Raw genomic sequence first — 27,760 nt, 5'->3', positions numbered from 1 at the left:
TGGTATACTCTGCCTCATGATTTTACTTTGCTTCTGCCAGAGAGCTAAGGCATGCACAACCCAGCACAATCTTCTGTTGGTTTCTTAACTAGTAATACAGATTTAAACTCCAGACCCATAAGAATTCAGGGAAGTAGTTACAAATACTCATGTAGGACTTTTTTTGTTGTTGCCAAAGCAGAAGCTCTTTTTCCATTATGGTGATTTTTTTACTAAGCCATTATTTACTAAAGTTGTATATTTGGTCCATTTACATTCTGCATATGCAAGACATAGTTTCCCATCCCCCCACTTAGGTCTTTAAACCAAAGAGCTATGTTTCATGTAATGTCAAAAGTCCTTGAGGCAGCCTCAGCATCTTCTCAGGACCACCACTCTGGTTTGTAGGCTCCTTTTCAGTCTTCGGTCCTAGGCATTTTTCTTACTTGCTTCTGAGCTCTGTACGACTTTACAATGATCTTTGTTATATTTTATCCAGCATTTGCAGGTGTTCTGTACAGATTGGTTTTCTCATTATCTTTTTTTTTTTTTTTTTTTAGTTGAAGTGTAGTTAATTAATTTTCATTATCCTTTATATTATACAGCTAGGAGCAGAGGAATGAATGGGATTTTCAAAAATAATTCTTCCCCCTTCCTCACTTGTTTTGAATTACACCCCCCGCCAAGGGACAATAATTCCAACCATTGATTTATGTCCACGAAGATGGATTCCAGATTCTGAAAGCAGTTACCAAAAAATAATTCTCTAAAACTACTTTGTTAAAGGCAAACAAAGTAGTATTAAATATTCAGCATCTGAAGCACATTGAATATGCCAATATTCATTGAAATTCTTTCTGGTAGAATTATTAATCTTAATATCTTGCTAGAATACTACATATAATGGATCCTGTTGTTTTGCAGCCACATCCTCACAAAGAGTTGTCATTTACATTCATGATGGTTACATTTAGAGAACTTCTTTAAATTCATAATTTCTTTTAATGCCTCATAAGGCAAAGCATAGAGAAGAAAAAAGGACATCAAAATATATCAATTATGTTTTCTTTTTGGTAAAACAATGCATTCTACAAAGACTCAGTTCACAAGACTCAGTCTGACCTTCATAGCACTCCAAAATATTATGTGTCAGAAGGAGAGGTCACTCATGAATAATCAAAAGTGTGACTGCCATGAGCGTTGATCAAAATAACAGTAACTATTATAATAAATAAATTCCCATATCTCAGTGACTCATCCAAGAGAAGGTCTCAATCACACAAAATCCAGTGAAGGGAACAGGCTGCTGGCAGGGGTCTCTGCTCCTCATGGTCATTCAAGAGCACCGCTTAAAGGGGACCACCATAAGCAACCCAGGTAGGCTTGCCAGACTTAGCAAATAAAAATATAGGAGTCTCAGGTAAATGCAAGTTTCAAATAAACAGTGAGTAATTTTTAATGTAAATATTTCCCATGCAATATTTAGATGATACTTATACTAAAAAATTATCTGTTGTTTATCTGCTGTTCAAATTTAATTGGGTGTCCTATATTTTATCTGGCAACCCTAACAGATGGCTTCCAAAATTTCCCTGAATGTCACCACTCAGGCAGCAGATGAGAAATAAAAGGAGTGGAAAGTCAGATGTTTCCAGTTTGAGAGGAGGAGGAAAGAGCTGGTTCAGGCTATAAGTAGTCTTCATTCCTTTGGCCTGTGTTCTATTGCAGAACATGGCATCATACCCACACTTAAGAAAGTTTGGTTGAGAGTTCTCTTGTGGCACAGTGGGTTGAGTATCTGGCATTCTTACCACAGCAGCTCTGGTCACTGCTGTGGCACAGGATCTCTCCCTGGCCCAGGAACTTCCATGTGCCATGGGCACAGCCAAAAAAAAAAAAAAAAAAGAAAGTTGAATTGGAAGTGCGCTCTAACTTCATACCCAGAAGAAAAGACAGAACTACTGATGAGCGGTAGGTCAATTTCTGCCATAGCAAAAGTCCATGTTGCATTCCTCAGTGCTCAGCAATGCAGAATGGTGTTTAAGAGTAAAAATACTGGAATAGGGGAGTTTGAGGGCTTGATAGATTATGGATGAAAACACCTCAGCTATATACCTAAGCAGGTACAGGGGTAGCATAACTCAAAGTGAGAAACAGAAAGCTATCGTTATATATTAATCAAATTATTACAAGATGATTTGTTCTGTAGCTAGGGTATAGCTAAAAAGAAAAACAATGGAGTGGGAAATGCAAGACTCTCTCAAAAATCCACAAATATATATATATTTGTATACATGTGTGTACATATATACATATATATATATTTATCTTATGAGAAAAAGGAGTTTCATACTAAGGAAAATAGTATAAAGATGCTCTAAAGCCTTCATACATAAGTGGATCATAAACAAGTATCAGAAAATTCCTCTGAATGCCACTAACTTCAGAAACCTGAGTAGGATTAAAATGATAAGTGGCTGAGAAAAACCTAGGTTGTTAAAAAGGTACAAAATCATGTTTGAATACTGATTTAAGCAAATATGGATACCTGTATACTATATTGGAAATGTGTGTTAATCTGTGTTTCTTAGAATCTCACGTATTAAAAATCAGTCTTCTTCTATGAAATCTTCCTTATTGTAGAAATGAGTCTATGGCTCACCTATCACTGTTTATATGGTGGGTTCTTTTATCAAGACAATAAAGGGAATACTTTGAAAGCAATAAACCCTGTTGTAAGTGCTTGCCATGAAAATCTTATTTTAAAAAAGTGACTGGAATGTAACTTTTATATTCAAGAAGTTTAAGATTTTATTCTTTTCTTGGTCTGCCTCTTGGCCCTTCTAGACTCCAAGTACTTATGACACAAGGGAATAGCACTGAAATAACGGAATTCTTTCTTCTGGGATTTGGGGCCCAACACAAGTTTCGCTATGTCCTCTTCCCTGTATTTCTGCTCATCTATGTGACCTCCCTGGTGGGTAATATTGGAATGATCCTACTCATCAAGACAGACTCCAGACTTCAGACACCCATGTACTTTTTCCTACAACATTTGGCCTTTGTTGATCTCTGTTATACCACGGCTATCACTCCCAAGATGCTACAGAACTTCATAGTAGAAAACAAAGCAATATCCTTCAAGGGTTGTGTCATGCAGTTACTGGTTTATGCAACATTTGCCACCAGTGACGCTTACCTCCTGGCTGCGATGGCCGTGGACCGCTATGTGGCCATCTGTAACCCACTTCACTATCCCATAGTCATGTCTCGAAGAGTCTGCTTCTGGTTGGTAGCTGGTTCATATGTCATGGGCTCAATAAATGCTTCTGTGCACACGGGTTTTACCTTTTCGCTGTTCTTCTGCAAGGGTAATACCATCAATCACTTTTTCTGTGATGTTCCTCCAATTCTCGCCCTTTCATGCTCCAGCATTGACATCAACGTCATGCTACTTGTTGTCTTTGTGGGATTTAATTTACTGTTCACTGTGTTGGTTGTCATCTTTTCCTACGTGAATATCATCCCTGCCGTCCTGAAGATCTCTTCTGATGCAGGGAGGAGAAAAGCCTTCTCCACGTGTGGCTCCCACCTGACCACAGTCACCGTTTTCTATGGGACCCTTTCTTACATGTACTTACAGCCTCATTCTCATACTTCCCAGGAGAATATGAAGGTGGCCTCCGTATTTTATGGCATTATGATTCCCATGTTAAACCCCATGATCTATAGTTTGAGAAATAAGGAGGTAAAAGAAGCTCTAAAAGTGCTATGGAAAAAATATTCTTCTAGATTAGACTCGAATTCTTAAAATTCAGCACATCAAAGCATTCAGGAGAGATGTTTGACCACTATTTAGTATTTTTGAAAGAAGGAACACATCCAGTCCTTAACCATTGCTACCTCCTTCTATAGTTAATTTCTTAGAATGCAGTAAACATAGTCACATCTCATAGAACTGATATTCCCTTGAATTTAGTTTGAGAAACATATCCCATACTACCCAGATATTGATACTACTATTGATACTACTCAATAAAGAAAAAGGGCTTTATTGAGATTATTTAAAATGCTAAGAAGTATGTATAGACTTAGCAGAGTCTATAGTTATTTCAGTTACATTTCACATACATTCTTAAAGACTAGAAAAACCCAATTCTGTATGTAGTAAGTGTTAAAATTGAAGTTCATTATTTCTTGTGCATTTAAATGTTTCCTAAATTGTCTACAAAGAGGCTCCTATGTTCTTTTCCAATTATTGCATAAACCTGAATGTAAAATAAACATACTGCTTTAAAAAAAATGCAGCTCATAATATTTTTATATTAGTTACATTCTCTAAAACTTGAAAACACGTATTCATTATGGGATAGTGTGACTTCATTTTGTTATTAGTTACCCTCTTTATTCTGAATCCATCTCTTTTTCATAAGGTAACGAAATTCATGGAAATATTTTCTATATCTCTCTCCGGTAGAGATAGAAAACCTAGAATATGAATGGATCTAAAAGCCTAAAACAGGTGTCCCAGTCGTGGCACAGTGGTTAACAAATCCAACTAGGAGCCATGAGGTTGCGGGTTCGATCCCTGCCCTTGCTCAGTGGGTTAAGGATCCGGCATTGCCTTGAGCTGTGGTGTAGGTCGCAGACGCGGCTCAGATCCCACGTTGCTGTGGCTGTGGCATAGCTGGCAGCTACAGCACTGATTAGACCCCTAGCCTGGGAACCTCCATATGCTGCGGGAGCGGCCCAAGAAATGGCAAAGAAAGATAAATAAATAAATAAATAAATAAAAGCCTAAAACATGGTCATTCATTTATGAAATATAATTCCAGTCATTTTAGTCCAGACAGATAGCTTTATAGAGTTTCACAGAGAAACCGAAGGGAGGCCAAGGGCCCTTTCAACCAGGAAAGTAAACTGTTTACAAAAAAGTTTTAATGGATAGATTCAGGGTAAGTGATGGAATCCTGCACATGAATCTCCATATACCATGCTAATTAGGTAAAAGAGGGAGTCTCACATTAAAATGACACTAACCAACCTAATGAACTGGTCCAAAAATGTACTATTAAGTAACAACCCAAGGAGCATTGGGCAAAAAAGAAAAAGATGTATTTTTCAACTACAGTGTCCTACATTCTAAGAGAAAAGAAAATAGAACGTGAAGTCAGTGTAGTAAACAGAATCTCACCAGCAAAGACCCTGCTTATCAAGGAAGAGATCATCTGTCCAGGGCAGGTCCAATATTTTCAAAGACCGGGAACCAGGACGGTAGCTGGACAGTCATCACGAAGTAGACAGAGGATGTCCTGAGACCCTGAAGGGAAAATTGGAAGCTAATGTATAGCATCGTGGCTAAAGTTAAAATACTGTATTGTATACTGGAAATTTGCTAAGCAGGTAGAATTTAAGCATTGTTATCAGAAAGAAAGGAAGGATGGAAAGGAAGATGGGGGGGGCAAGGAAATAGATGTTAAGTATGTGAGGTGATGGATGTGAACCTTTTGTGGTGATCATTTCACCATGTATATCTATATAAAGTACCAAGTTGTACATGTACACACACACACACACACACACACACACACACACACACACACACACGTTTTATCAGTTATACCCCAGTAAGGCTTGGAGGAAAATGATAAAGAAAAACGTAGTACAAGTTAAGAAGTCCAGGTGTCCACAGTGGACATGGAGCACAAAATAGAGGCTCACATAGCACTCTGCATTCAATACTGAGGCCAAAGAAATCCCCAAAGAAAATATTTGTAAAGCTCAAATAGACAAAAGCAGCAAAATCCCTGAGGCTTATGTGAAGGAGGAAGTAGTTGATCTCAGCTCTGACCAGGGAATGATTAGCAATTATTGGCACTTCAAGAAAGAACCTTCCTTTCTAAGACTATGTATAGTAGGAATAGTCTGATGTTGCATAATCCCACACTGATTCATAAGTCATCAGTTGTTTGGGCCCAAACTAGACCGAGGAGCAGAAAATATAGACTCCAGTCTTGACCAAATCAACATTTTGTGTATCCATTTGTGTATTTATTTGCAATTTCAAACATTTACTGATGGCCTAGTGTAGAATCACTGGACGGCTCTAATTGAATCAGAGACAGTCTCTAGCAAGAGATTGGGAAGTAATTGCATGACTTAAAAGACAAAAAAAAAAAACCCAAAAAACCTGTAGACCCTGTTTCCCAAGGAAAGAGAGGAATAGAGATATAGGACTCCTTCCCAGTCTAGAATAGCAGCCCCAGGGTCTGAGAGAACCAACTGGAACGGTGTCTAAGACAGGATGAAAACTAAGCATGTATCCATCAAACAGAAGCGCAAAGCTCAACCATCAAGAGGACACCCATGTAACAAATGAAATCCCTCAAAAAGAAAAATCCATTGCCGAGACCAGCTCAGCAGGATGGGGCTGAAGAACCAGTACTGTGAAACTTAAGGAAAAAGTCAACATAAAACAAGACACAGAGACATTTGTCTTAATTAAAGGTGGGAACCGGGGGCTCTCAAGGTCTCAGGGACCAAGAGCACCGCCTCCAGAAACCACACTGCTTTTATTGTGCTCTTGAGGATGACGTCATGTGAGGAGGGGGCTGTAGGTGCAGGATATAGTTTTTTATTATTTTGAAAGTCACATAGCTGTGTGCCCTAACCAGCTAAATCGTAGCTGGTTAAGCTTTTATTCTGACCTTTAGGCATTTAGCAATCATTAGCATTGAGGAAGCTTGGCTTCAGCTATCTATGCATAGCATCTAGAGAATCACCATTATGCTTCTGTGGGGTGCCTATCTGCAGCAACCCAGCACGCCTATGTTTGCACCTCGGTTCTCCTTGCTAAAGCATATCCTGCTAACGACCACTCATAAACCACTTGGGGCCATGAGGTTCATCTTCCTCTTATTCTTTAGAGGGCATATCATGCTGTGCAAACGGAGTGCCTATCTGCACAGGTCCAGCGTGCATAGACCAATGCATTATGTCCTCATTCAGCTGACCACATGAATAACTTGCGCCTTTAGGTCTTTGTTCTTAAGCTTTTGTCATTTACCAGCACTGCGGCTGTTTTTCAAGCAGGAATATGGGGTAAAGTAAGGCAGGGCAAGATGGAGTTTTCAGCAGAGAAAACAGAAGCAAAGAGGCTAAGAAAATATTGTAGAAACATGTCTCGTGACAATCCATGAACTATTGATAACACACAACAGCTTCGATGAGTGTCCAGGGAATTATGCTGAGTGAGAAAAGCTAAACCCCAAAGTTAAATATTGCATGGTTCTCATTATACTTGAAAAGACAAAATCTTAGAAATGGAGGATAAATAGACTAAATGATTACCAGGGTTAGAGATAGAGTGAGTAGGGATAGGGGAGGAGGAGGTGGTGGTTTAAAAAAGAATACAAGGAGAACTTTTAGTTTGCAAACTGTTCAGTATCTTGACTGTGGCCGTGAACAAGGGAAGCTACCCAGGTGATAAAATGTTACAGAATTTAATACAAGGGCACACACACACACACACACACACCTTCACACACATGGGAAATCTGAGTAAAATCAGCAGACTGCATCAATGTCAGTATCCTAGTTGTGGGATTATACTTTGATTTGCACAATGATGCCATTAGGAGTGTGGTAGCTTTCCATTGCTGCTCTATGGAATTACCACAAATTTAGTGGCTTAAAACAACACACGTATATTATCTTGCAGTTCTGGATGTTACCAGTTCAAAATGAGTCTCTAAATGAAGGTATCAGCAGGGCTGTGTTCATTTTTGAAAGTTATAGAAAAGTCTACCTCCTTGATTATTTCAGCTTGTAGAAGCCACCTTATTCCTTTACTTACAGCCTATTGTCTCCATCTTCAAAACCTGCATCACAGTATCTTCAAAATTCTCTCTGACTCTCAATTTTCTGCATCCCTCTTCCAATTTTAAGGACTTCTGAAAAATCCAGAATGGTCTCTCCATCTCAAGATGACCTGCTTAGCAACCTTAATTCCATCTGCAACCTTCTTTCCTTTTTGCCACATAGCCTAACAGATTCATATTTTCCAGGTATTAGGATATGAAATTCCTTCAGAAATTTTACTCTATCACAGGAGGACTCTGGGCAAACTGTAAAAAGGATCTGTCCATATTTGTTTTAAAACGGCACAAGAATCTATTATCATCGCCATAAAAACTCAGTTAAAAAATACACTCAAGGAAAATATCCTTTAATCTATCCTGTAGTTAATTTCATTTTAAACTGTGTTGATCATCATTTCCTGTACATACCTGTCTTTCATCAACCTCACCTTGCACTCTGCTAGCAGAGAAGAAAAAGACCTTGCCTTCCTCCACAGATGTCTTGCTCCTGACAGCTTTCATTGTGTTCTTTGGGTATCTGACTCACATGAACTTACAGCCCAGGTTTACCAACTCTCAAGAGTAGGGAGAAGCATTTGTATTTTGTGCCATTACGATTCCATGTCAGACTTCCTTATCTACTGCCAATGAGAAAGTAAAAGAAGCTTTAAAATCAGTAAGGATTAAGTCCTTCCTGCTTGGGCGTAAATTACTGATGCTGAGTGCCAGAAGTAACCATGGCGAGTGTTCTGCTGCATTTGCTGATATCACATTGGCCATAGCAAATCATATGGCCAGCCCAGATTCAAAGAGGTGGAGTAACTGATTCCACCACTTAATGAAAGGATCTGCAACATCACCTGGAAAGAATTTGTGGCCATTTTTGTAACCTATGCACCATATTCCTGCCTGGATATTATTTATACTGCCAAATGTGTATCCACGAAAAACACAAATTTAATCTCCAAACATAGTGTTAATATGTAGTTTGATCATTACTGTAACACTAGTACCTAATAATTCAGGAATATGTTAGGTACTCATGAAATGCTTCCTAAAAGAATAAGCAGAGAATGCACAAAGAACCCAACCGTGGTCAATGCCGTGAGACAGAATGTGCATTATAGTCTCTACGTGCTGTCTACAGCACCACACAGCTGACGGTTCTTGTAGCATCCCATATTATGAGGGCTTTAAGGGTCTGGCAATTGTCCATAAGACATTATGATTGAGGCTCAATTTCCAACCAAAATTGTAAGTCAAGGAATAGCAACGACAGCTCTTATTTAAAAATTGTGTTAGTCTAGGCCAAGGTGGAAGAAAACATGGTTTCACACATAAAAGTTTTGAACAAGAAGGACATGGAAAAGAGAACACCTACAGAATCTTAAGACAAAGAATCTATTCACCATCCCTTATGTGTATTCATTAGCTGCGGCAAAGTATACTTGTTTTTCTGTCCCCTGTCCGTTATCCTCTTATTTCTTCCTGAAAGGAACCCAGTGTTATGTGGAAGGTGATGCTGTCAGATAAATCGGGACTCGACTTCTCGGTGTCCACTGTAGCTGGAATGATGTATCTTAGTCTACATTCCTGAGATAGGGCCTTGGGTAGGGTGATGTATGTGTGTGGGAGGGGGATGTATTGAAGAATTCACCTACCTAAATGAAGATCTGGCCTTTGCCTTCAGCCGCTGAAAGTTGATCTCTAAGCCCCTACAATGCCCTTCCTAATAGCAGTGTCTTTGCCTGGAGGCTTTGGCCACTAAACAGTCTAACAGCATGTTTTATGATTGGGAATTTAGGGTATGAACCTAAATTTCCAACCTCCAGAGGAACTGGGGGCTAAAGGTATAACCCTGAGCCTCCAAGAGTGGTTGATAACTAAAGATTATCCACCTGAGCCATGACACAGGACCCCAGAGAAACAGTGGGCACCAGAGGCTCAGGTGAGCTTCCCAGGATGGCCACACTCCGTGCATATGGCCACACATTGATACCGAGGAGGGTGATGAACCCCTGAAGATGAGAGAAACTCAAGTTTGGAACCTTCACAGGGCTGTCCCTTTATGTATCTCCCTTTGGCTGATTGTAATGTGTATCCTTTGGCTATAATAAACATGTAATTGTACAAATAGTGCTTTCCAGATGTGTTAGTCAGTGAAGGCTCTATTATAGTATACTAAACAATAGAAATGTATTTTTCACAGTTCTGAAGACTAGAAGTCTGGGACAGGGTGCCAGCATGGTTGGAGTCTGGTGGGAGCCCCATTCTGGGTTGCAAGTAGCAAGCCTCTCCTTGTGCCCTCATAGGGCTAAAAAAATGGGTCTCTGGGGTCTCTTTTAGGGCAGGACTCCCATTCCTGAGGGTTGTACCCTTGTGACTTAATTACAACCCTAAGGCCCCAGCTCCTAATACCATCATGTGAGGAGGGTGGGGGTTGGTGTTAGGCTTTCAAGAGATGAACTTGGGGAGGACACAAACATTCAGTCCATAACCTAGAGTGATTCTGGTGAATTATCAGACCTGAAGGTGATTGTGGAAAATGCCTCATTTGTAGCCAGCTACAGCTGAAAATGGCTCCGAGGACCCTGGAGCTTTTGTCTGCTGCCTGAACTGACATCAGCCTAGGGGAACAGTCCCCTCATCCTATTCAGTTTACCCAAACTTTTGGAAGAGAATTATTCCAGGCAGCATAGAGAAGGCAGGAAGAATGAGCTATAGAAGGACAAAAGCGAGCAAGAGGGAATAAGTTATCAGGCTGACAGGCTGGGAACTGGAATTGGCTCCCCACAGGGCACTGTGGTAAACTGTATAGAATGTCCTGCACAGCTGTCCCTGTGAAGGACAAGAGCTTAGGACATCTATTCAGTTCCCCCTCCCATTGCTTGATGGTCTTCCACTGTCTTCCACAGTTTGCGAGATATTCCTAAGTCAGTGAAGCAGAGAGATACTGTGGGAAACCTGCCACTAGTGGCACAGGCAGAGCTGTCCACCACAGCTGTGCTGAAATCAAGTAGCCGAGATGTGGTGCAGGACACACAGGTTGCTGCTACTCCACGTAACACAGGTCTAGCCAGCGGGATCTAAGTAGAAGTCTGCTGGACCCAGGGGAGCTTTTGTCGTTGTGACCAGGAGTGTGTGTGTGGCTATCACTCTACCTACCGTCCAGGATGCCTTTTCTGCTCTGAAAGGGAAGGCGATGCCTAGCACTATGGCTGACACGCTAGACTGAGAGACAACCAGCATGTGGGGGAGACTAAGCAAGTCACAAAATGTGAGCCTTGACTTCCAAACTGCTGCTGTAAAGGAAAACGAAGGCTCTGGTTTTGTGAAAGTCCCAGCCGAAGGGAAGTTGGATTTTCTTCTACTCTCAGGAGACCGCATTCCACACACATTCCACTTGATCATGCAGTGAGGAATATGGAATGTCAGTTCCCCAGACTTTGGCAATAACCCTCCTTCAGACAAGAAGCGACAGGCTCACTGACTCTAGCTTTCTCCTCTCATTAACGAAAGGTTTAATACTAGAAGCCTCATGGCCAAACACTACTCAAAATCTCTCACATCACAATGCTTACCTGAAATATGGTGAAGGTGTAAAGTACCAATAGGAGACAGGGTGTCTTTAACCAGGGCTGATTTTTTTTTTTTGCTTTGCTTTTTAGGGCCACACCAGCGGCATATGGAGGTTCCCAGGCTAGGAGTCAAAGCAGAGCTACAGCTGCTGGCCTACGCCATAGCCGTAGCAACGAGGGATACGAGCGACCTCTGCAACCTATGCCACAGCTCACAGCAGAAATGGGCCCCACACCCACTGAGCAAGGCCAGTGATTGAACCTGTATCCTCATGGATGCTAGTTGGATTCTTTTCTGCTGTGCCATAACAGGAACTCTCCAGGGCTGATTTTTAAAATGTAAACATTTATATTTTTAAAATATAAACATTGTTAGAAAAAAAAGAAAGAAGGGATCGAGAGTCAATTTTTCCTTCAAATCAAAATAGTCAAAGTGGTAATATAAAAAGTTAATCAAATAATAGTAACTCAATTTCTCATATCAGGGATTATGGACTTAAATTTAGATTAGCTTTGGATTTCTTTTTTCCAGATAGCCCTATGTTTTGCTTGTTGTGGTGAAAGGTCAGTTTTCTAGAACCGAACACAAATTTTATATTCAACCTGATGCATAACAATAAAAATTTCTAAAGGCATTGTTCTACAGCAAAGCAACACACACACACACCCGCAAAACATCCCTAATGACAATAGCATGATGAAACACACCTTCTCTAGAGAAAGCTTAAATGCTCTTTAGCTGAAAATAACTACTGAACCTTGCTTATTCCGACTCCATCACAGCCCCTCAAAGCTCAGGCTCTCAAGGGAGCAGGGATCTATCCCTTAGGCTCCAGCTTTAAACTCCCCAGGTAGGAGGAAACACACAGAGAGCCTGGTGGCCAATCATCCTGTGCCAGGTGCAGAAAGAAAATCTGGGAGCAGCTCGGGTGTAAGTAAGAGAAAGCAAAGCCTGTTTCCCAAAGCAGCCATGTTATCATCCCAGTGTGTGCTGGTAACAGTGGAGCACAGGGGTCAGAACGAAAGTTTCACCCCGAGACCAGGAGTAATCCCTTCATCCCTGGTGACGCAGTGGAAATGGAGTGAGGAACCGAACTGGGCTGCGTGTTGTCTGAGGAGGATATGAATGAGCACACGATTGAATGATTAACTGAAGGAGTGGGGAGCAGTGAGCAGCAGAAGGCTTTAGTGTGGTATGTGCATGTGTCCTCATGACCCGATTTGAGTGCCCTTTCAGTGCTGCCTCTGTGCTGGGGAGTTTACATCAATCATGTCACTTTAAGTCACATCATTACAAGGCAGACGTGACTGCTTTCCCTTCCTGTTCCTTCTTAAAACTTTTCCCTTCCTCTTCCTTCTTTCCTTTCTTCTTCCTTCCTTCATCCTTAAGTTCTTAAAAAACTTAAAAGTTAAAGTTCTTTTACAATGAAAAGGTGATAAAGTTTAAAAGTTCAAAGACTTTCTCTCTGGAAGTTCCTGCAGTGGGTTAAGAATCCAACTACAGCAGCTTGTATCACTGTGTAGTGGAGGGTTTGATCCCTGGCCAGCTCAGTGGATTAAAGTATCTGGCTTTGGGAGTCCACTAGTGACTCAGCGGCTTATTACCAACCTGACTAATATCCATGAGGATGCAGTTTCCTTCCCTGGCCTCACTCAGTGGGTTAAGGATCCAGTGTTGCTGTGAGGTGTGGTGTAGGTTGCAGGCGCAGCTCGGATCTGGCATTGCTCTGGCTGTGGTGTAGGTCGCAGGTGCAGCTCGGATCTGGCATTGCTCTGGTTGTGGTGTAGGCTGGCAGCTACAGCTCTGATTTGACCCCTAGCCTGGGAACCTCTATATGCTGCAGGTGAGACACTAAAAATAATAATAAAAAAAAAAACCCTCAGGTTCTTGTCTTGTGTTTGTGTGTGTTTCAGCCTTGTGCTGGTTTTTACATAGCTCCTAAAAAATATCACATGAGACATTTTATTTGAATTCAAAATGCTTAAATTAACACAGCAAATGTCATTAACTCATCAAGATTCTAGTTTAAATGGACTCAGAACTAGTGCTAAGTTCCTCTGACAAATGCCTTCACCCATTGGAAAGAAGTCTCCCTGAAAGGGTTGCATTTAATCTTTTTCAAGGTAAATTTACCTGAGGAGGCAACTTCCACATACTTATTCACCTTTAGCCCTGACTAAATGTTGAAAGAAGAGAATTGGCCCTTATTCTTGCACTACAAAAGCTATCCCACTCTGTTTATTTCTCAAGATAGTTGAAAGACCCTGATGGTCCATATCAACCATGGGTTTGCTTTGCTATGCTCCCCACCAGTAAAGCACCTTCTTATCCCACAGTGACCATCTATGGCTCTGCAGCTCTTCCTGGTGTTACTGACATCAGAGTAAGGAGCCCTCTGCTGATGTGTGGGCACGTGGTTTTTTACTTTGTGAGGAAACATTTAAAGTGTATTAAAATATATTTAAAATAAGGTATCTTTGATAGCACTTATATGTGGAATCTAACATACGGTACAAAGAAACCCATCTACAAAACAGAAACAGACACAGACATGGAGACTCAGATTGTGGTTGCCAAGGGGGGCGGGGGGTCAGGTGGACTGGGAGTTTGGGGTTAGTAGATGCAAACTGTTACATTGAGAATGGATAAGCAATGAGGTCCTGCTGTATAGCACAGGGAACTATATCCAATCTCTTGGGATAGACCATGATGTAAGATAATATGAGAAAAATTATAATATATATATGTATATATATATATATATATATTTGGGTCATTGTGCTGTACAGCAGAAATTGACACAACCCTGTAAATCAACTGTACTGTAATAAAAAATTCAAAATAAAATAAGGTGGCAACCTTTCATGTACTTGTCATCTGAGTTCTGCGACTTGCTTGTTACTCAGCATTCCATTTGAGAAGTTGGTCCACATGAATGTGTAGCATCAGTATACTGAATTCTCATTGATTTATTAATAGTTCTTATTTATTTTCAACATTCAGGATTATGATGAACATTCTTCTGTATGTGTGTGTCTGTGCATCCTTCTTTATGTGGTCCTAAGTTTATCTAGAATACATACCTATAATGGAAATGCTGGACCAAAGAGAGGCATATATTTAATTTATTAATGTTCCCAAACTGGTCCCCAGTGTTACTATTCTAATTTACCTTAATGACCAGAAATACGAGTCCACATTGTCACATAAACTTCATTTTAGCCTGAGGAGTGTAAAATTATATTCAATGCAATATCAACATACAGTTATCTGAATACTAATGAGTTATTTGTATATCCATATTTCTATTAACCATTTAAGTCTCTCCTTCTATAATTATCCTGATTATACCTTTTGTGAATGTTTCCCATGGGGCAATTTATAAAAATTACTTAAATATACTGGATACTAATCCTTTGACACTTATATGTGTTTCAAACAAGGTTACCTAAGTAAATTTTTAGTCAGTATCTGGGATTTTCTTTTTTATGATGTTGGTATTTTTACTTTAGATATAGGCAAATTTTCAGTGTTTTATGTTTACATGAAACACATAAACACAAGTTTTATGTTTTATATGTCTTATGTAAATTTCTTACTGCATATCTAAGTCATAGATACTTTGCTGTATTTTACCCTCACAGGTTTTCAGTGTAAATCTTTATCCCATTTGGAACTGATAAAATGAAAAGTAGAATTACAGTATACTTTATTCATATGCGTAAGCATTTATAGCACCACGGTTCGTGGGGCCTTTTGTACCGATTCACATACTACTGTTTTCATACATCAAGCTTCTAAAGACTTGTGGGCCTGCTTATGATATCTTCTTGTCAGTTCCATTGATTTGTCTGCCCTCAGACTGGTACCACCTGTCTTTATTATTACTGCTTTATAATAAGTTCTGATATCTGATAGGACAAGCTCCCAACATTTTTCCCTTCAAATTCTCCTAGCTTTTTTTAGCTCTTTTCCATATAAATTTTGTAAGTTTGTGCAAGTACCTGTGCCGTTTCCTCAAGCATTTCATTGAAATTACATTGAACTTATAAATTAGAATGAGAGGAAATACCATCTTGAGTCAACTTTCTCTTGACCGCTGATGGGAAAATACTTTTTCCCTGCCTCTAATGTTTCTGTCCTGCAAAAGGAGCTCATGTTGTGGAATCATGGCCATCCTGTTCCCATTCTATTCACTCACTTCCTAGGAGGGTGCAGTGACATATCTGATTGGTGCTAGGAACCACCTAGCATGCTCTGCTCCACCCTTATCCTCAGAAGCAGCCAGCATGCTGAAGCCCTTGTCTCCCTGCATCTCAGAGGTGCTTCCTCACAACATGCAAAAGGCGTGCCCCAGTCACTGCCACCAACACTGGGTGGATAAGCTTGTCTACTCAGGGTGTTCACTGGGCACAAGTAACCTGACTAAGAAAGTCTTCCTACAGGTGTCTGAAGGTGACACAATGGTCTCCATCTATACACTTCTTTTATTTTTCAACTTGTCCATACACAGAGAAAAGAAGAGAATAGCTATTTACTAAAGCCTCTTTAAAACCATAGCAGTCATTTGTTCATGAATGGATGGGTTTGATTATTGAGTGTGTATTTATTAAAGGCTGTTGCATCTGTTTTCACACATTAAATTGCTCTGATATTCTTTTCTCAAACTATCCTTAATTGGGTGTCAGGGTTGCATTAGCTGTACAAAATGAGTTGTGGAATGTTTTCTTTTGCGATTTACAGGAAAAAATTGTTTAATATTAGAATTAGTTGTTCCAGAAATGTTAGGTAGAAATTTCCTGTAACATAACTGGGTCTAGTGTCTGTGTGTAAATTTAGAATAAAAAGTAAAATCACTTAATGATTTTTAAAGTATTTAAATTTTTTGCGTACACACAGAGAGACACACAGTGACTACTATCACTCTATCCTCCTTGCCTACTTTTTTTAAAGAAATTGAGAAAACACAAATGACATTTATCAAATTATATATATGATGCAAAATATTATGGTGCCACAAATACCATATGCCAGCAACCTAAAGTGAAAAAAAAAGTTTTCTTATTACTTTTTACTATATTAAGGAAATTAAATAGGGGATGAAATTTATTTTTCAAAAGAATAAAAAACAAGGCACAAAATAAGAACTATTATTTTACATTTAAAGATTTCTGTTCCATAAAGGATAGCACAGGCAAAATTAATAGATGATAGATAGAATGTAAGGAAAAATTTTAAGTCAAAAACCGACCAGAAATTCAAGTCTCACTTGAACATCTAAAATCAACTCAATAGGAAATTTGCAAAAAAACATAAATAGGCAATTTACAGAATAATAGAAACCCAAAATTCTAAAAAGAACATTAGACTGTGATCAAATTTACTTGTAATTAAAGGGGGGAAAATGAAAGAAATCAAGACTACACTTTGCATCTATTTTCCTGGACAAAAAAATATTAGGAAAATACCAATGTTCACTAGGAGGTGAGGACACGGGAGCCCCCATGCACAAATGCTAGGAGCGTATACTAGCTAATCCATTACGGAAAGTGATCTAGAAAAACTCTTTCAAGTTAAATGTGTGCATACCTCCAGACTCAACAATTTTGTTCGTAGGACTACTCCCTAGAAAATTTCACCCTGAGTTATTTGTAGTGGAGACAAGTTGTAGATAACCTACTATCCATCACTAGGAAAGCACATGAATAAATTATGACAAATGGACACCATAGAGCAGTGCTACTCAGTGTGTGACCCAGGGACCAGCATTAGTCCTTGGACTCTCTGTTTCCACTCTATGATGCGCTTAACTACCAAAAGTGAGATTGAGCTTTTAAACGATCACAAAATTTTGACAATGCTGAGAATTTCTTTATTGCTTTTCCAAAAAGAGACAAAACTGAAATTTTTAAAAGAGAATGATACTTTACTATCAATACTTTGATAAACACTTCCACAAAGAATGCTACAATTTCATGAGAACATCATGGCAGAAAAGAGTTATTACTAAGGAAGAAGGAAATGAGAAGAAATATCAATCACTCTGCACCGTGAGAAACCAATACTGGACCACGACAACATGCTCAAACTCTAGATGAAAATATCTAAGTCAGGTATCAAGGTTTAGACTTCAAAAATCTAAGTTAATTATGTCATGGAAATTATTCTCTTACCCTGCTATGAAATTAAAGATGATACCATTTCCAACGCCAGAATTAAAGGATCACAGTGGTCTTAGATTTCTCTGCTCTTTTTTCTTTGCATCTTTTCAGCTGATAGTTAATCTTTACCAGCCATGGAACAAAACAATGGCACCAAAGGGACGGAATTCATTCTCCTGGGATTTGCTGGTCAACACAAGTCTTGGCTTGTCCTCTTCATAGTGTTTCTGGGGATCTATGTGGTCACCCTGGTGGGTAACATTGGCATGATCCTGCTCATCAAGATTGAAGCTTCCCTTCACACCCCCATGTACTTTTTCCTCCAAAACTTGGCTTTTGTTGATCTCTGCTATGCTACTGCTATCACTCCCAAGATGTTGCAAAACTTTGTGGGGACAGAACACTCTATCTCATTCATAGGCTGCATGGTGCAGTTGCTAACCTACGGTGCTTTTGCAACAAGTGATTGCTACATCCTGGCCGCAATGGCGGTGGACCGCTATGTGGCCATCTGTAACCCACTCCGCTATCCAACAGTCATGTCCCAGAGAGTCTGCATTCAGCTTGTAATTGGTTCATACTTCATGGGCTTCCTAAATGCTTCTGTAAACACAAGTTTTACTTTCCAACTGAACTTTTGCAAATCCAATAAAATTAACCACTTTTTCTGTGATGCACCCCCAATTCTTGCCCTCTCATGCTCCAGTATTTACTTCAACATCATGCTTCTAGCAGCCTTTGTGGGGTTTAACCTGACGTGCACTGTGTCGGTCGTCATCTTTTCCTACATATTTATCCTGACTGCCATCCTGAAGATCTCTTCTGCTGCAGGGAGGAAAAAAGCCTTCTCCACGTGTGCCTCCCACCTGACAGCAGTCACCCTTTTCTATGGGACTCTGTCCTACATGTATCTGCACCACCGCACCCTAGAGTCTCAAGAGCAAGAAAAACTGGCGTCCGTGTTTTATGGGATTGTGATCCCCATGTTCAACCCCCTCATCTATAGCCTGAGAAACCAAGATGTGAGAGAAGCTCTGAAAGGGGTTGGAAAGCAGTGTTTCTAGCTTGGACACCAACTACTAACTCAGCATGTTCAACAAGCAAGCCAAAATTTCTCTCTCATTTCTCAACAACAGGTGTGGCAAATATTTGGGAGTTACAAAAACATTCCTTAATTATAACAATAGATCTGAAATGTAATGAACACATACTACATTTTTAAATAAGTTTCTAATTCATGTGCTTCTTAAAAGAAAGCATCTGGAAAGGTCTTTGATACTGCCTTTGTACATTTTGAGGAGATCTGTTCTCAAATACATGCCCTTAAAAAAGAAATGTGTAAAAAAATTTTGTGAAGTACTTGCAACAACTGTAATATTAAAAACTCACAAAGGCAAAAATCTTTTCTGTTTTCCCTAAAGAAGTGCTATTACTCTTACTGTGACTCTACTATTACTCTTACTGTGACTCTATAGTTAAGCTCTTTTAATTTTGTAGAGAATAGTTGAGAGAGCCATTTTTGGGGGGAAATGCAGAGAAAACAAAGAGGAAAAAACACTTTTATGAATCCACATACATATTCAGACGTTATGGAACAATATCCCTCCTTTCTATACAGGGTTTCTAACCAACAAGGAAACTGACACAGGAATCAGGCAGATATAGGTCATGTCAATTTATTTTGGTAAAATTGTATGTTAAATATAATTTGAATCTCCCTCTAGATACCCTCTTTCAGATGTGCAAAATCCTGTCTCCAGAGCAGACTCATTTACCCAGAATTGATGGCTTATTTCCCCCAGTCTCAAATAGTGTGGAGAGATGGAGGAATCCAGGTTAAACGTGAGAAGTCATACTTGGCTTGGACATGAGTGTTCGCTTCACTTAGGAAAAAACAGAATCAAGCACAGACCCATCCTATTGAAAGGCATGTTAACAAAAAGGCTAGAGTTCCCACTTTGGTGCAATGGGATCAGTAGCATCTTGGGAGCTCTGGGTCACAGGTTCGATCCCCGTCCAGAACTCCATATGCTGTGGGGCAGCAAAAAAATGAAAAAAATGTTTAAAAATTAAAAAACATTATTTTGAAAAGGCTGAGATCAAGTGTTTAGTTCTTTAAATCTCATTCATCAGTTAAACCATAGGATGTTGTGAGTGAGAAGATAGACAAGATGAGAATTACTGCCTTTTTCAACATTTCCAGAAGTTTTAAATTTGGGGCTGAATGATGAGCACAGAAACATTGTGATATGGATCCGGTTGTAACACAAACAAAGAATCCAAATGGCACCAGCCCATACAGCAGAGTGCATTTTTCTGGAGAGAAATCTCAACATTAGGAAACTCTGATCTTATGAAGGCTGCTGGTGACCTGCCCATATTTTCCTCTGCAGAGAGAAATTTTACTTTCACTTGGATCGTTAGCAACTCCTCTCCTGAGAGGGAAGGAAAGGTATTTACCTTTACTACCCTGAACTGTATCTGGAGACAGACAACTCCTAAGTTTTGCTATTCTCATAGGTCTCCTTTTACAAGCATTCTTAAAAGTAATGGCTGTAAATACCTTGAGTAGAGGAATTGGACTGTGCCTAAATATTCATGGAAATAGCTGTATATTAAATAATATTTCCTTGATATTCATAAAGTGAAAAAAACCAGGAAATATATAGACGAAAGGAATGCAATGATACTGTCATAGTAAATGTTAATTTACGTCTTCTAGTTCATGACAGGTCAAGTTGAGAAAAGAATTTTAAATATGGAAGAGCTATTTGGTATCATTAATGACAATAAGTACATATTACAGAAACTCTGTATTATTGAAGCTTACCAATCAAATACACTTATAATTAAAATTTAGGCTTATTTTGCTTCTGCAACTCACTCTATAGAAGCTGTAGCCCTCTCAGTAAGAGGAAGTGGGAAAGAGCTTTTTTTTTAATTTTTATCATAATTGCTTTACATGTTCTGTCAATTTCTGCTCTACAGCAAAGTGACCCTATTGTACACATATATACGTTCTTTTTCTCACATTATCCTCCATCATGTTCCATCACAAGTGATTGGATACAGTTCCCTGTGCTATACAGCAGGATCTGATTGCTTATCCATTCTAAATGCAACAGTTTGCATCTATCAACCCCGAACTTCCAGTCCATCCCACTCCCTCTCCCACCCCTCCCCCTTGGCAACCACAAGTCTGTTCACCATATGCATAAGTTTGTTTCTTTTCTGTAGATAGGTTCATTTGGGCCATGTACAAGTGCTATAGTATAGTATTTGTCTTTCTTCTTCTGACTTACTTCACTTAGTATGAGAGTCTCTAGTTCCATCCATGTTGCTGCAAATGGCATTATTTTGTTCCTTTTTATGGCTGAGTAATATTCCACTGTGTATATGTACCACATCTTCTTAATCCATTCATCCATCAATGGATATTTAGGTTGTTTCCATGTCTTGGCTATTGTGAATAGTGCTGCAGTGAACATAGGGTATCTCTTCTCCTCACCCCCTCCAGCATTTGTTATTCATTATTTGTTATTAATGAACTATAAAGACTCAGAATTGCCAAAGCAATCCTGAGGGGAAAAAGAAAAAACAAGCAAGAGGCATAACTCTCCCAGACTTCAGACAGTATTACAAAGCTACAGTAATCAAGACGGTGTGGTATTGGTACCAAAACAGATATACAGACCAATGGAACAGAATAGAGAATGCAGAAATAAACCCAGACACCTTTGGTCAATTAATCTTTGATGAAGGAGGCAAGAATATAAAATGGGGAAAAGACAATCTCTCTGGCAAGTGGTGCTGAGAAAACTGAACACTGCATGTAAATCAGTGAAACTAAAACACACCCTCACACTATGCACAAAAATAAACTCAAAATGGCTTAAAAACTTAAACATAAGTCAAGACCCAATACAACTCCTAGAAGAGAACAAAGGCAAAACATCCTCTGGCATCAGCCATACAAATTGTTTTCTCAGGAGTTCCCGTCATGGCACAGTGGTTAACGAATCCAACTAGGAACCATGAGGTTGTGGGTTCGGTCCCTGGCCTTGCTCAGTGGGTTAAGGATCCAGCGATGCTGTGAGCTGTGGTGTAGGTTGCACATGCAGCTCGGATCCGGCGTTGCTGTGGCTCTGATGTAGGCCGGCGGCTACAGCTCCGATTCGACCTCTAGCCAGGGATCCTCCATATGCCGTGGGTGCAACCCTAGAAAAGACAAAAAAAAAAAAAAAAAAAGCCAAATTGTTTTCTCAGGTCACCCTCCCAAGGCAATAGACATAAAAACAAAATTAAGCCAGCCGATGGGACCTAATCAAATTTACAAGCTTTTGCACAGCAATGGAAACCATAAAAATAAAACAAAAAGACAACCCATGGAATAGGAAAAAATAGTTTCAAATGATGCAACCAGCAAGGGCTTAATCTCTAAAATATACAGACAATTTATACATCTCAACAGCAAAAAAACAAACAACCCAGTTGAAAAATGGGCAGAAGACATGAACAGACATTTCTGCAAAGAAGCCATACACAGGGCCAACAAGCACGTGAAAAAATGCTCAGCATCACTAGTTATCAGAGAAAAGCAAGTCAAAACTACAATGAGGTACCACCTCAGGTTATCATCAACAAGCCTGCAAATAATAAATTCTGGAAAGAGCTTTTTATATCATCTGGGCTTTGCTGACTGAATCCTAGTATGGAATAGGAAAGCAGGTACTCTCTCTAGATTTGAATACTGTCAAAAGGGTGAAGACCAGCAACTGGATATCTCAATAATCTTTACTCAAGAGGTGGTCGGAATTCAGTAGGAATAGTTATGTCATTGGTGAAAAAGTAGGAGTCACTTAGAAGATAGAGTTGTCAGTAGTTCTGCTGCAAGTTCTAGTTATAAATGCTATTTTTTATTGGTTTTCTCTGACCATCAATAATGTGTTAGATATATCACAGTTCAATTTATTGACAGAACTGATTTTCATCTTCATATTAACTCGAAACTAGAAAAACCTTTTTATTTGTTTCTTCTTTTCTTTTTCTGTTTTTCCTTCCTCCTTGTTTCCCTTTCCTTCTTCCCTTCCTTTTTTCATTCCTCCTTTCTTTTTTTTAATGTGCCCATGGAAGAATTAAAGAAATATGATAAGCTCCAAAAACCAGAAATAGTGTGGAAAATATTCCCTGATCCAGTGGGCTAGATCTAGAATTTAATAATACAGCTTCGGGTTAAAAACACCTAAAATCCTACCACTTAATACTGAAATTCTCTTTCAAACAAATCTTTAGTTGAAGGTGAAATAAAAACAGAATTGACAAGTATCTATAAAATTATGTTTACAAACCACTATAAATATCTATAAACTACAAAGGATGTTCAAATAAAAGTTTTTTACTCTACAAATACTTGTGTTAGTACATAGGAAATTTAAAAATATGTAAATTTCAAGACATGAGATAATATTTTAAAAAGAAGAGAGAAGGAGTTCCTGTCATGGCACAGTGGAAACGAATCCAACTAGGAACCATGAGGTTGCAGGTTCGATCCCTGGCCTCGCTCAGTGGGTTAAGGATACAGTGTTGCCCTGAGCTGTGGTGTAGGTCACAGATGCAGCTCAGATCTGGCATTGCTGTGGCTGTGGCGTAGGCCGGCAGCTGTAGCCCTGATTAGACCCCTAGCCTGGGAACCTCCATAAACCCCAGGTGCGGCCCTGAAAAGACAAAAAAAAAGTAGTAATTAATTTTAATTGATGCTAAAGCTATAAAAATAACAGAAATAATAAATAAGAACTCATTCTCTGAAGCTAAAAATAACAGTAAAATGGGTAAGTCAGTGGCTTATTTACCAAGAAAAATAATACAAGGGCACAAAGAAAAATTTTTTAATAAGAAAATGCTTAGACCAGCAGTATCCAGATGTATTAGAGAACCTGTTGGAATGGATGCTTTTTGACCGAGAGAATACTGGTTGCCAAAAATTACCACAGAAGAGATTAAAGAGCAATTAACACAGAGGAAATAAAGTGGTGAAATTGCAGCCTTCTCCCCAAAAATAGCATCAAGCCCTCTTGGAAGAGCGCTAAATCTTAAAATGGTCCAAAAACTTTTTTTAATGTTTTAACGTTTGAGGGCCTATGCTGCCTGTTTTCACATTTAACTTAAAGATACTGTAAATAAACCAGTTTTTGTAATAAAACAAAGATATATTGACCAGTGGGACAAATATAAAGTTAAAAAATGCAACAACAAACATGCAGTAAGCTGAATTTCAACAAAAGTGCTAAGCCAATTCCATGATGAAATTATTGTCTTGAAAAGAAAATAGGAGTTCTCTTGTGTCACTGTGGGTTAAGGATCTGTCACTGCAACAGCTTGAGCCATGGTTGTGCAAAAAAAAAGAAGACCACGAAGACAGAGTTCTCTCAGTGACTCAGTGGGTTAAGAGTCCAACTGCAGCAGCTATCAGGTCACTGTGGAGGTGCAGATTTCATCCCCAGCCTGGTGCAGTGGGTTAAAGGATCTTAAAGGATCTGGCATTGCTGCAGCTGTGGCGTAGGACACAGTGGCAGCTTGGATTCAGTTCCTGCCCAGGAACTTCCATATGCCATGGGTGCGACCATAAAATAATTTTTAAAACAATAGTGTTGAAAACAACTCTACAGCCTCCCCACCATATCCACAGTTTCTGAATTAGCAGATTCAGCCAACCACGGATCAAAAATATTATTTCACCCGTATAGTGCTTCCCTGGAAGACCACACTAGCAAGCCTATTACTATTTGTCCTAACTGAAAACTCATTCAATGCCAAGCACCTTTTTTCCGGAGAGCCTTTGTTAAAAAAAAAAAAAGAGAGAGAGAGAGACCATGCTTTAACATTGCAGCTGCTGAAAGATGTAGGTAAGTATCAAGGCAAACAATAGTCAAAGCAAAATGCTTAAAAGCAAAAGCTATAGCATGAAACTTTCACAGTGGTATGGAAAACTTGCAGTATACTCCTGATCATCTGTAATTACGACTGTGAGCTTGACCAGGGCTGGGTTCATTTTTAGGAAAGACCTCAGGAGATTTCAAACACACCCTCTAGCTTACCCTAAGGCTATACTCAAGCAGGAAGTAAAGGCTAGTGTGGCATTATAAAATACCTATACTGAGGGTTAAATGCATAATCTAACCTATATTCAGATATTTGGCAAAGACTGGGAAATTTATGGGGGCATAAAAGTCGAAATTTTTTTACATGCAAAATATAAAATTAGCAATATAAAATATTAAGAAATACATATATGCAAATTTTATAAGGAAGGAAGGCTTCTTGACTCAGACTATCAATATAGAAGCAAACAAACTATTTTTAAGAGGGCAACATATATAAACAGTAATTCACAGAAAAAGAAATACTAACTGTTCTTGGACATGGGAAAAGATGCTCAATCTGGTTTGTAGGAGAAAACAGCAAATAAAACAAAAATACACTGTTTTTTTAAACCTATCATAATGACAAAGTGTAATAAAATTGTCTAAGCCTTGTGTTAGAAAGGATTTGCAAAAAAACGGTCACTCTAGATTTGCTAGAAGCAATTTAAATTGACAGAGTCTTGCTCCAAAGGACAGTTGGGCAACGTCTCTCAAAATGTACAATGTTGATACCCTTTGACCCAGAGGATCTTCTCCTAAACATCTTTTAATCCTACGGATATATTCACACCTACACACACTAGTCTATTTATTATTGTTTTTATTAATAAAGATCTGAAACCATCTAAATGTCCACCAGTAGGGAAGAGAGTTTCATTAGACATGGTAAGCAATGCAGCTGTCCAATAAAATAACAAACAACCAATAAAGACTGAGATTTCTCTTTCCATGTACATCACCCAGAAATATTGTTATATTCAGGCTGCAGAAAAATGTGAGTGATACACTGTCATTTATATGGGTGAGGAAGAAATAATATAATATTAGAATGTTTGCACATGCAATTAAAGGCTAATCTAGAAGAATACAGAATTGTAACAGTGAAATTCTCCAGGGAGGGAAATCAGAAATTGGGAAACAAGGGATAAAGGGGGCGATGTTTTTTACTCTATGCACGTTGGTACATCTAAACTTTTAACCACACTGCTGGTTTGTAATACACCTTCCCTCCAAAAAGGAAGGCAAGGAGTTCCGGTTGTGGCTCGGCTGTTAAGAGCCTGACTAGTATCCATGGGGATGCCGGTTCGATCCCTGGCCTCAGTGGGTTAAGGATCTGGCATGGCCAGAAGTTGTGGCATGGGTCCCAGATACGGGACTGGCATTGCTGTGGCTGTTATTTTCCTTTGGCCGGTGATGATTTGTATCCTTTGGCCATAATAAACATGTAATTGTATGTGTAGTACTTTCCAGATGTGTTAGTCCATGAAGGCTCTGTTAACAGTGTACACAGACTGAGTGATTTCTAAACAACAAACATGTATTTCTCACGGTTCTGGAAGTTAGAAGTCTGGGACATGGCTAGAGTCTGGTGGAGTCAGTTTACGAGATATTCCTAAGTCAGTGAAGCAGAGAGATACTGTGGGAAACCTGCCACTAGTGGCACAGGCGGAGCTGTCCACCACAGCTGTGCTGAAATCAAGTAGCCAAGATGTGGTGCAGGACACACAGGTTGCTACTACTCCACGTAACACAGGTCTAGCCAGCGGGATCTAAGTAGAAGTCTGCTGGACCCAGGGGAGCTTTTGTCGTTGTGACCAGGAGTGTGTGTGTGGCTATCACCCTACCTACCGTCCAGGATGCCTTTTCTCCTCTGAAAGGGAACGCGATGCCTAGCACTATGGCTGACACGCTAGACTGAGAGACAACCAGCATATGGGGGAGACTAAGCAAGTCACAAAATGTGAGCCTTGACTTCCAAACTGCTGCTGTAAAGGAAAACGAAGGCTCTGGTTTTGTGAAAGTCCCAGCCGAAGGGAAGTTGGATTTTCTTCTACTCTCAGGAGACCGCATTCCACACACATTCCACTTGATCATGCAGTGAGGAATATGGAATGTCAGTTGCCCAGACTTTGGCAATAACCCTCCTTCAGACAAGAAGCGACAGGCTCACTGACTCTAGCTTTCTCCTCTCATTAACGAAAGGTTTAATACTAGAAGCCTCATGGCCAAGCACTCAAAATCTCTCACATCACAATGCTTACCTGAAATATGGTGAAGGTGTAAAGTGCTCATAGGAATAAGGGTGTCTTTATCCATGGCTGATTTTGAAAATATAAACATTGCTAGAAAAAAGAAAGAAGTGATCAAGTCTTTTTTCTTCAAATTAAAAAAATAGTCAAAGTGGTAACATACAAAATTATTCGAACAGTGGTAACTCTATTTGTCATATTCGGGACTGTGGATTTAAATTTAGATTAGCTTTGGATTTTGGATTTTTTTTTTCCAGGTGCTCCTGCTTTTTGCTGATTATGATGACAAGGTCAGCTTTCTAGAACGGAACACAAATTCTGAGACATTGTAAAAGTTATTCAACCTGATTTTTAACAAGAAAAATTTCTAAAGACATTGTTCTACAGCAAAGCAACACACACACACCCGCAAAACGTCCCTAAAGACAATAGCATGATGAAACGCACCTTCTCTAGAGAAGGCTTAAATGCTCTTTAGCTGAAAATACCTACTGAACCTTGCTTATTCCGACTCCATCACAGCCCCTGAAAGCTCAGGTTCTCAAGGGAGCAGGGATCTATCCCTTAGGCTCCAGCTTTAAACTCCCCAGTTAGGAGGAAACACACAGAGAGCCTGGTGGCCAATCATCCTGTGCCAGGTGCCGAAAGAAAATCTGGGAGCAGCTCGGGTGTAAGTAAGAGAAAGCAAAGCCTGTTTCCCAAAGCAGCCATGTTATCATCCCAGTGTGTGCTGGTAACAGTGGAGCACAGGGGTCAGAACGAAAGTTTCGCCCCGAGACCAGGAGTAATCCCTTCATCCCTGGTGACGCAATGGAAATGGAGTGAGGAACCGAACTGGGCTGCGTGTTGTCTGAGGAGGATATGAATGAGCACACGATTGAATGATTAACTGAAGGAGTGGGGAGCAGTGAGCAGCAGAAGGCTTTAGTGTGGTATGTGCATGTGTCCTCATGACCCGATTTGAGTGCCCTTTCAGTGCTGCCTCTGTGCTGGGGTGTTTACATCAATCATGT

At 39.6% G+C, this 27,760-nt stretch overlaps 2 protein-coding genes and 1 long non-coding RNA gene across 4 annotated transcripts in view; all 3 read left to right on the top strand.

Annotated features, from left to right (window-relative positions):
* LOC110259266 (uncharacterized) overlaps positions 1-27,760 on the top strand; it is a 109,036-nt gene that overhangs the window by 4,690 nt on the left and 76,586 nt on the right. The gene's annotated exons all lie outside the window — the stretch shown is intronic.
* LOC110259550 (olfactory receptor 5AK3-like) lies at positions 2,840-4,210 on the top strand. Its single transcript, XM_021085043.2, has one exon. The coding sequence runs from the start codon at positions 2,840-2,842 to the stop codon at positions 3,788-3,790; it is 951 nt and encodes a 316-aa protein (XP_020940702.2). The 3' UTR covers positions 3,791-4,210.
* Positions 17,713-18,642, top strand: LOC110259268 (olfactory receptor 5AK3-like). Its single transcript, XM_021083049.2, has one exon. The coding sequence runs from the start codon at positions 17,713-17,715 to the stop codon at positions 18,640-18,642; it is 930 nt and encodes a 309-aa protein (XP_020938708.2).

Source organism: Sus scrofa, chromosome 2 (assembly GCF_054392235.1).
Source record: "Sus scrofa isolate SSC_HxYL_T2T_F1_AM1 chromosome 2, Sscrofa_HxYL_maternal_Yorkshire_Landrace_v2.0, whole genome shotgun sequence".
In the NCBI taxonomy this organism is placed as follows: domain Eukaryota; kingdom Metazoa; phylum Chordata; class Mammalia; order Artiodactyla; family Suidae; genus Sus; species Sus scrofa.
Note: the sequence above shows the minus strand (reverse complement) of the source record. Positions and strands in the feature narration are given on the sequence as shown.

Excerpts from the sequence above, each read along its gene's own strand:
- LOC110259550 (XM_021085043.2), top strand. The coding sequence starts at position 2,840 with ATGACACAAGGGAATAGCACTGAAATAACGGAATTCTTTCTTCTGGGA.
- LOC110259268 (XM_021083049.2), top strand. The coding sequence starts at position 17,713 with ATGGAACAAAACAATGGCACCAAAGGGACGGAATTCATTCTCCTGGGA.